General features: G+C 37.5%; 2 protein-coding genes across 2 annotated transcripts; one reads left to right on the top strand and one right to left on the bottom strand.

Moving 5' to 3' along the window:
* Positions 1 to 3,943: 3,943 nt before the first annotated feature.
* Positions 3,944 to 6,774, bottom strand: LOC124172394. Its single transcript, XM_046551848.1, has 7 exons — positions 6,670 to 6,774; positions 6,268 to 6,405; positions 5,758 to 6,142; positions 5,584 to 5,660; positions 4,790 to 5,009; positions 4,489 to 4,645; positions 3,944 to 4,231 (listed from the first exon to the last, which is right to left on the bottom strand). The coding sequence occupies exons 2-7, from the start codon at positions 6,334 to 6,336 to the stop codon at positions 4,216 to 4,218; spliced, it is 924 nt and encodes a 307-aa protein (XP_046407804.1). The 5' UTR covers positions 6,337 to 6,405; positions 6,670 to 6,774; the 3' UTR covers positions 3,944 to 4,215.
* A 249-nt stretch (positions 6,775 to 7,023) lies between these two features.
* LOC124172398 lies at positions 7,024 to 9,887 on the top strand. Its single transcript, XM_046551853.1, has 4 exons — positions 7,024 to 7,308; positions 7,540 to 7,656; positions 7,877 to 7,993; positions 8,563 to 9,887. The coding sequence occupies exons 1-4, from the start codon at positions 7,123 to 7,125 to the stop codon at positions 8,926 to 8,928; spliced, it is 786 nt and encodes a 261-aa protein (XP_046407809.1). The 5' UTR covers positions 7,024 to 7,122; the 3' UTR covers positions 8,929 to 9,887.

Here is a 9,887-nt window from a genome sequence, read left to right on the forward strand (position 1 = left end):
TTTGAATACCATCGTTGCATTTTGATGCCGTACATGGCAAGTACAAACGTTTATGGATTATATAAAAGATTATACTCTTTCATTCTAATGTAATATTTCAGTATTTACCTCATTTACCAAATCGTTTACTCCTCAGATGGATTAGTTAGATGAAGTGGTGTATTGATTTTCATCTACTATGATGTACAGCAATTTTATTATTCCTGTCTTTACCGGATGCTTAGTGGCACCAAATTTTGTGTAGTGAGATATTGATTTGACTGAATTCATAGAGGGACTATTTATATACTTACTGCGTAGTTGAGGAGCTAAGAAGTCGGCGTCGCCCTTTGGATATTACAGTCAAAATAACTTTCAAGATATTCTCCTCTTTGCTAATTATCTGTCCTAACGTCTTTGATGTGGTTAGAAAATGGGCCACCATTGAAAGGCATAAGCTTTGTAGAATGAAGAAAATGACTCTGAAATAAATAAGGTTCTGGGATTGCTAATATCTATCGTTTTTACAAGTCAAAAATGAAAATGTTTCACAGCTTTGGAGTAAATTAGACGGGCGACCAATATTCAACAGTATTATAGAGTCAAAATAATACTGCGGGTTATTCGATTTGATAATGCGACAGAAATGAGGAAAAGTAGAGGCGAAGACAACTTGCAGACTATTAGAGAGATATTTGATGGGCATAATGAATATTTGAAATATGCAATCGTGCCAGGATCCTGATGACAGTTGACGAACAGTTATTGATGTTCCGTGGGCGCTGTACCTCTATACAGTTTGTTTCATCAAAACCATGAAAGTATGGAATTAAAATTTTGAATAAAATTAAAATTTCAGCTGCAAGTGGTAGTAATGATTCATACAAGTGGAATATCCAAGTCTGCACAGGTAGATACTCTAATAAAAGGTGAGAGGTCAATCAAGGGAAAAGATTAGTTACAGGTATGGTTGAGGGACAAATCAGCCAGAAACATGATATGTGAAAGTAGACCGCCCGCTACTTTCCAAAGCTTTCGCGATTGTAGAGAACATGAGGTAAAATAAACGAGGGATTTCACTCGAGCTCACGTCTGTAAATGCCATAGAGCCTATAGGGTTTCCTAACAAAGTGGTATCTCATGAATCTCATGGAATCCATGAGAATATCAATATCGGAAGAATTTAAATCGCGAAAAAGAAAATGTGACACACTCCTTGACAACCTTAGCAACCTAGGAAAATAAGTGTCGTAAGTGCAACAACAAAAAGGATAGAAAGACATGAACATCCTCTTCACGATGTGCGAAAAATATATGTCTAGGGCATTCAGAAATTTTATGCAATCAAGGCTTGTTGTAGCACAGCAGTTTTTAAAACATTTGTAAATGCATCATACTTTTGTTTCATTAAATTTGTTACATATCTTATTTATCATTGACTAAAAATCAATTTTGTAATTTGTGTTAATGTAATTGTGCTAATGAATATTCATAAAAATGGGGTAGGTGAAGTGATATTTCTGGTAGAGGGAATAATATTATGCTTCCCTGCAGTACTATCTTCCAACAAAATAATTTAATAATAATAAAGACGTGAAGAAATATGTTGAGTAAGTAAATAAGATGGAAACCATCACTTAACTCAGCCTAAATTCATCATAAACTGGTAATATTGTGGAAAAAATGTTGCAGGGTCCATTGGACCCAGTCAGGCTACTACGCGATAATTTTTTTTCAGTCTTCCTAGGGATATACATGCAGCTAATAAACCACATGCACCAATACCACTCTATTTCTAAGACCGTGGCCAACACAGAAGAATATAAAACAAGTGAACACATTCAATTGAAAAGCAAATTGTTGCATGGTGATAGTAAGACATTAAACTACCACACAATGATAGAATTATTAGAGACATTTGAGTGAAGCAAGATTGAAGCAGGTAAGTAAATGGTGGCTGAAATGAAGGACTGTCTATGTAAATCATTCACAATAGTTCAATTAATAAATACGAGAAAAGAACGTCTATGACACAATGCTTGAAAATTTGAAAGAAAGTCCTAGAAATCTATGCTTTTATTTCAACTTATGTAATGATCTTTGAACAAAGATTTTTGAAAATAGAGAAATAGGAATAAAATTTCAAATACTTAGAAACTAAAAAAACATAACTAATTTATTTAATTGACAAACTCAGTATATTTTTACTATGCAAAATAATACATTATCACCAACAAACACAAATATTTTGTTTATTTCAACCAAATATGCTGCAAGCAAACATTATTAATTTCAGAAAAATTCAGAACCATTGCGGACATTACAATTTAGAATGGACTCCGAGGAAGACAACTTTGACAGAAAATTATGGGCATGCCTGCAACCAAAAATTGGTATGCATGCTTTACGATCCCGATCTGCTAGCCTGGGCGTGTCCTATAATGCTACCGCTGTCCTTCAATATTCATTATGGAAAATGAAAAAAATGATTTGGTATGTACTTCATGAAAATATATAGATGGCCCATCATCCCTGTTGGCACTATACTATCATTTATTCCTCGTTGTGAAGGCGAGAATCAACAATTGGCCTCCTCAGTATAGACATGCATGAGGCTGAATTAGAAAATTTGTAACAAAATATGAACTATCCTGTCCGTGAGCAAACATGTCGCACGCGCAAAGGTGACTTATCTCAGTGAAAGTATCACCACTTACACTACATGAATTGTGCCTCTAACTGTGTGTGTGGAAGTGGCAGTTGAGGTTAGAACTAAGAGACATCAGCATAAAATCAGCATAGAAAATGTTTCACAACTGTACGTGCACACATGTAGAAGTCAGAGCTATTCCTTGGAGTGATGGACTTGCTGCAGACTATGCATGAATAATTTTTCCTCTCATGTAAATGTTAAATTGATAAGATTCATCTCGTGCGTGTGTAGGAATGTTTCTAGGTCGCAATAATAAGTTAGAGACTTACTGCAGACGTACCAGAAATAAGGCTCCTCAAGGGTTTGTGTATTTATGTCTATACTACGAGGATCTTTGTCGAGAAAGAATTCCAAATTCGCCACACTAAGGAAGTTTTTTTCCACTGTGCGTACGCATATGTGTCACTAAGATGCCCTTTGTCCAGAAAGATTTCCCACACCTGTAGCATGTATAACGTTTCTCTCCCGTGTGCATACGCAAATGTGTAACTAAGATGTCCTTCGTTGAGAACGACCTTTTGCATTTCTTGCACCAATAACGTTTTTCTCCACTGTGCGTACGCAAATGTGTCACTAAGATGCCCTTTGTCGAGAAAGACTTTCCACACTCGAAGCATGAAAAAGGCTTTTCTCCCGTGTGCGTACGTAGATGACTAACTAAGTGGCTCTTATTAGAGTAACATTTTTCACACAAGTTGCAAGAAAACGGTTTCACTCCCGTGTGTGTATGCAAATGTGTCACTAAGATACCCTTTGTCGAGAACGACCTTCCCCAGCTGAAAATTTGTCCAACCGGTTTCGGTTACTAAGCTGCTTTTTGAAACACTTAACCGGGTTCGGTAGCTGAACCGAATAAATACTGGATTTAACCGGGTTCAGTAGCTGAACCGAATACATACGGGATTTAACCGGGTTCGGTTGATGTACCGAAAACATACTGGATTTAACCGGGTTCGGTTGATGTACCGAAAACATACTGGATTTAACCGGGTTCGGTTGATGTACCGAAAACATACTGGATTTAACCGGGTTCGGTAGCTGAACTGAAAATACACTGTATTTCATAACTGAACCGAAAACATACTGTACATAACCGGGTACGGTAGCTGGACTGAACATCTACTGAACTCTACCAGTTTAACAGCTGAACCATTCATACAATGTATCGTAGCGGATTCAGTAGCTGAAACAAACACTCTCTGTTTCCAATTGGGATAATGTCCCTTCGAATAGAGTTCGACATCAAATCAATCCCTTACTATTTCCCCATGCAACTCCCTTTAAAAATTTGCACACTTACGTGCAATACACTTAATGAATGGGTAAAATACCACTGTTTAAACAAATAAAAGCTTCAAAAGTAAACATCAAAATATATTTATCAGAAAATTATACAGTACCCCAGGTGAAAATTAACTGCTCTCTCTGACAAATTTCCTGGACCGTTCATGATCATATACTTACATGGTTTTAAACATATGGTGAAGATAATAACTGCAAATAATTTTAATCCTACAATAAGTTTAATCCTGCAAGTCCCTGAAAAGAATAAATTAGCTCAATTAATTACCTGTGGTAAGCATTTTAATCAACTTATTATTAAAAATAATAAAAAATCTCTAACTGAATTATTACCATGTAGTTATAAACTCATGTGATACTTATTATTCATAACAGCTTACTAACCCTTTTTTAAAGGAGCAAACTTTGGCAAAGGATGTATGTACCAGGAGTAGCAATTGTTTATGCCAATGAATATCTTCAATGTAATATTCAACATTTTCGTAAATACTCACGTTACTTCCAAATTGTTGCCTTCTCTTTCATTCAAGGACCGGTCCTTCCGATTCAGATACATAATCTTATCTGATATATACGACTTGTATTTCTTGGATCGTGCCATTAACTCCGCACCTTCCACTCCTTGCTTCTCCAGCCAATCTTCAAAAGTTGCTACAGACAGAGTTAAACAAAAATGTTGGACACATGCTACATAAGACATGAAACATTTAAGCCTTTTAATTACTGGTCTATATTAATTGAAATGCAATTGTAAAGCCACTAATTTTCGAACTGGAAATCAATCATCATGCTCACCTCTAATATCATTCAGTTTTGCTGAAGTCAGAGGTGGCTTGCTGACAGCACCTTTTGACATTAACCGCCGGCAAGGAATTCCAACTACACTCCTTCCTTTCAACGCTTCACTTCCCCACACTGCCACTGCGAGGTCTTTTATGAAAATGGAATCCTTTGTATTCCTCATTACCAAATCCCACTTTTCTTTGGGAAGGGAAATAACCTTTCCAAGGGTGACCTAAAGAAAAATAGGATTAATCTAACTTCTCATGCAATAAAGATTCCCTTCCCTTCCAACTATGTACCTAAGGTTTGAGAAATAATCACCATTAACCACATATGGAACAATGAAATCCTTGGAATGCGTCTATTAGTAAAGGTACATGAAGTTCTGAGAGGAAATAATTTTACAAAGGAAAGGAAACAAGGTGAAGTAGGTAAATTCAGGGGTACAGCTAGGAATTAAGGCTGGGAGGGGTTTAGGTGCAATTAATACAGGGGCATGTGGGGGTTTGGTATACCCACCAGGATAAGCAGTAGGTGTGAGATTAATAAATTGCAGAATTTTTAGGTTCAAAATGGCAAGTTTTATGGCTTTCTAAGGGATATATTATTCAACCTTAAACTATTCTATTATTAGTATCAATCCAATTAAGTGAAATGGAAATTCTATGAGCTCTGAGGAGGTTATTCCCAAAACCCACCCTCGCAGCACCACTGGGTAAATTAGTTGCATAGGAGTGTTCCCTCAAAACTCTACCTAGTAAATCACCACTAACATAAGCAATACATTACTATAACGACATACTTACATTTCCATCTTCGACATCGTGTTGATTATTTTTCAGCATCTGCCCACCAGCTGTCTCTTGTGGAGCTCCAGGGGAGGCTTTGATTAAACACAGAGAAAAATTAAGGACATGAGCACATACTATTTTTTAATATTTGTTCCTGACAAATGATTCATATACATATAAAATACATACCGGACGAAAATCTGTTGATAACCTTCTCTTGAAGTTCATAATTTAGCTTCTTCAAAATTTTATTCTCCTCCTTGACCTCACAGAGCTTCTTCTTCAATAACTGCATCTCCTCGCTAGCCACTGAAAACTCTCCTTCTCTTTTTTTCAACACCACCATACTTTTCTTGAGACGGGTATATCTCGCCTCCAGTTCCAATAGTAATTTTTTGGGGACGACATCGCCGCCATCAGAGCTCGAGTCCGAACCGTAATCTAAGTCGGATTCGCGCTGTATCCCCGGACTTAGATGGACGAGGGGAGACTTTAACAAAGACTTCTTCTTCTCGGCAAGAATCGCCCAACAATTTTCCTCCGCTGATTGCTGGCACTTTAATTTCTTCTCCACCTAGACGGATGAAGAAGTCAAGGTAAGACAGATGGAACAAGAGAGAGAAGCACAAATACTCATGTAAAGGTGTGATAAAGTGGCCATGATCCTTCAGCAATAAACATAAATTATAACTAATTAACCTTCTCAGCATGTATCGCCTTTCGCTTCTTCGTTAAAATACGCCTTTCTCCCCTCATCCGATTCTTCATCCATGCCCCTAATTTTGGTGACAGGAACCCTTGATGTGGATATCAGCTTCTGTAGCTTCTCTTCAGTCTCTGTGAAGAAGCAAAGGCTATGGACTTACACATGCTACACAAAAAATTGCAGTGCGATCACAGTGACTACATCCACTATTAGTGGTAACAATCGATATGCAACTTTCGCATTTATATCTGAAAGCCTTTTGGATTAACGTCGGCAGAAAAGTGATGGATTAAAGGTTCAACATGTTTATACGTGTATAGATGAATGGTAAAAAAGATGTATGAGCCATATAATTTCTCTGAGAATATACCGATATACTAATCCTAAGTACTTACCAGCTAAAATCAGAATTTGGGACTTGTAAAAATCACCATCCGTGTCTCCAACCTGCCGTTCCCTCATTCTTTCCTCCTCGCTCGGACTCCAGAAGACCAAGTAAATTATGTTTCAGGAAGTCGTCCGTTGACTTTGGAGCGAAATTTAAAATTTGCGAGGAATGGACGATTGCCCGCACATCGTCCTGAACGTACTTCACGTACGCAAACATAGTGTGAGTACTCCTACGAAACTTTCCACGCAGCTACACATAAAATGTTTACGTCTCTTGGAAAAAGCAATGGCGGCGAAATTACCCACCAGAGTGGTTGAACTGAAAGAACAGAAACATATGAATATCAGAATTCGTTCTTGTGTGATCTTGTGCTCGGATATCGTGAAACGGAATGTGAACGCATGAAAAAAGCCGATTGTTACTCGAATAGCCCACTGCTTTGCGAAATTCAATCAGCATGCCGAGGGTAAGAGTGCGAGAAAATTACAAGGCTTATCTTGAGCCTGACTCGCAAGATTCCTACAGCGCACAAGTTCCTCGATGCACTTGTTGGAGGAAAACAAAAGGCAATCATGCTGGTGTGCAGTTCAAAGCTACAGTTGAAGACGGAGAAGTTTTCCCCGCTAATCCTGCGGACCATAACGTAAGTTCTTCAATGCATAAATGTCTGATGAGAAAATTTTTACAGATCGGCTCTTTATCTATCCCCATCGGTACATCTTCATCCATACCCAATTTCTACTCATCATACGTTCTGGCGATTTCACTATTTTCATCTGTTCAAAACGGAAAATGGTTGCATGATTTTGATGGTTAATCTATAGAAAATTCGAGGTTAATATTTCTAGTTATTATTTCATCGAATTTTATTTAGGTTCGTGGTCAAGATGTTGACGATCTGGAAGAGGTGGATGTCAATGTCAACCTTGTTGGTTGTGAAGTAGAGAAAGATGATGTTCCATCTTTCACCTTGAATTTTGCTGAAGTACATGTAAGTATTTGAGAGATTCTTGGTAAACTGTTTATTATAATCGAACTTCCATAGAGTATTATTGTAGGTGCATTCAGTCTAGATGGAAGATATTTATCAGATGAGGGCTTATTCCTATATCAATGGACAAGAGTGGAGATGGTTGCATGATTTTGATGGGTCATCTATCGAAAATTTGAGATTAATATTTCTAATAATTATTTGGTCGAATTGTATTTAGGTTCGTGGTCAAGATGTTGACGATCTGGAAGAGGTGGATGTCAGTGTCAACCCTGTTGGTTGTGAAGTAGAGAAGGTTGATGTTCCATCTTTCACTGTGAACTCTGCTGAAGTATATGTAAGTATTTAAGAGGTACTTGGTGAACTGTAAATTATAATCTAACCTCGTAAAATATTGGTAGAAGGGGGATTTCATCTCAAATCAGGCTGAGGGGTGTCTGATGATCATCACCGATTTCTTTGAAATTTATACATGTGAAAGCAATATGCTTATTACGAATAATTATCACTTTATCTCAGCTCAAAAGTGAGCCGTTTAAAGTTATTGTGCTTAAGCATTGCTGAGTCAGGTCTCTGAGTAAAAACTGAAAAATCAGATAAATGCTGATTACTAAGGAACCATGGCCCATAGTAATTTTCAATGTAAATTTCAATTTTCATTTTAATTGTCAAATTAATCACAATTTTAGTGATTTCATGTACTTGGCATTACTGAATTATGTCCTTCATAAAATTTGAACAATAGTATATTTTAGCATTGAATTTTGAAGCTTTAAATGGTTATGATGCCTTTTTATTAAAAGTATGGAAGAGTCACGAGTGCAAAGGCAAATTGTAAAGTGAATTATGAAGGGTTTGATGCAGTTCCAAATTGGGTTTAATGTGATAAATACTTTCTATTTTCAGGATAGTAAGGCTCCTAGTGAATTCTCTGAGAGTGTTGAAAACTCTTCCTTCAGTGATGACACCTATTATGTTCATCTGTTATCAGCGAGCTGCGATTCCGAAGATGGGAGTGACGACAGCAGCAAATCTGAAACAGGTGACCAAGATTCAAGTGGTGACTTCTATGACTTCATATTGTGGAAGTCAAGGAAACAGTTACTCTCAGTTGTATCTGCTGGTGAAATTTTTTTGATGGCAATTGTGTTTTCCGTTAGACATTCATTGCCATATCTGGCCATAATTGATCTGCTGAAGTTAGTGGACACCATTTTTGGAGAAGCAGTAGTACCAGGCTCTAAGTTCTTGTTTGATAAGATTTGTTATTAGTTGATGGGTGGAATGGTGCAAAATTACTATTGCAAGTTCTGCTTCACATACTTTGGTGAAAGTCTAAATTTTGAAAGTGGATTCATTACATGCCCTACTTGCAAAAGAAGTCTTGTAAAACAGCAAACAGACTTTTTTCTAACGCTACCCATTGAAGAGCAGCTGAGACTTATTCTTGAGAGACAGGATGTATCTGGTAGTAACTTCCGCAATTCTCGTGTAAAGAAACATCCGGAAGCGTTTGAGGACATATTTGATGGTCATCTTTATAAGGAGCTAATGGAACCGGGACAGTTCTTACACGACACTAACAATTACTCCTACATCTTTAATACCGATGGTTGCCCTATTTTTAAGAGCTCAAAATGCTCAGTGTGGCCAATTTACATGCAAGTAAATGAACTTCCACCAGGAGAAAGGTACAAAAATCTTGTTTTGTGTGGTGTATGGGTGGGCACTAGTGATCCAAAAATGAACATATTCCTACAGGAGTTTGTTAAGCAGGGTAAAAAGTTATTTAATGAAGGAATAACTTGGAGAAGGGATTCAAAAAATATATGCAGCAAATTTGTATGCTTGTGTTGCTGTGTTGATTCTGTTGCTAGGCCATTATTACAGGGCACTACTCAATTCAATGGCTATTATGGCTGCAGTTGGTGCCTTCACAAAGGGGAGCTTGTGGAGGGTCAAGTGAAGTACCCCGTGATTGAGGGAGAGGTCAAAGCCAGGACGGATAGGCAGCTGGAAAAGCATATGAGCATTGCTTTTCATTCCAAGAGTAAAGTGAAAGGTGTCAAGGGGCCATCACCTCTCATCAATTTGCCCCTTTTTAAAATAGTGCGTGGCTTTGTGCCGGACTATATGCATTCAATATGCCTTGGTGTGGTACGCCAATTGACCAATTTATGGTTTGAAGATGTAGGGAAAGCCTATTACATAGGTCGACCAGGTCTTCTAGA

The sequence above is a fragment of the Ischnura elegans genome (genome assembly GCF_921293095.1).
Source record: "Ischnura elegans chromosome 13 unlocalized genomic scaffold, ioIscEleg1.1 SUPER_13_unloc_1, whole genome shotgun sequence".
NCBI classification, from domain to species: Eukaryota; Metazoa; Arthropoda; class Insecta; order Odonata; family Coenagrionidae; genus Ischnura; species Ischnura elegans.

Excerpts from the sequence above, each read along its gene's own strand:
- LOC124172394 (XM_046551848.1), bottom strand. The coding sequence starts at position 6,336 with ATGAAGAATCGGATGAGGGGAGAAAGGCGTATTTTAACGAAGAAGCGA. Across the intron at positions 6,143-6,267 it reads AGGCGATACATGCTGAGAAG|GTGGAGAAGAAATTAAAGTG; the intron begins GTTAATTAGTTA and ends TCATCCGTCTAG. Across the intron at positions 4,646-4,789 it reads AAAACTGAATGATATTAGAG|CAACTTTTGAAGATTGGCTG; the intron begins GTGAGCATGATG and ends CTCTGTCTGTAG.
- LOC124172398 (XM_046551853.1), top strand. The coding sequence starts at position 7,123 with ATGCCGAGGGTAAGAGTGCGAGAAAATTACAAGGCTTATCTTGAGCCT. Across the intron at positions 7,309-7,539 it reads CTAATCCTGCGGACCATAAC|GTTCGTGGTCAAGATGTTGA; the intron begins GTAAGTTCTTCA and ends AATTTTATTTAG. Across the intron at positions 7,657-7,876 it reads TGAATTTTGCTGAAGTACAT|GTTCGTGGTCAAGATGTTGA; the intron begins GTAAGTATTTGA and ends AATTGTATTTAG.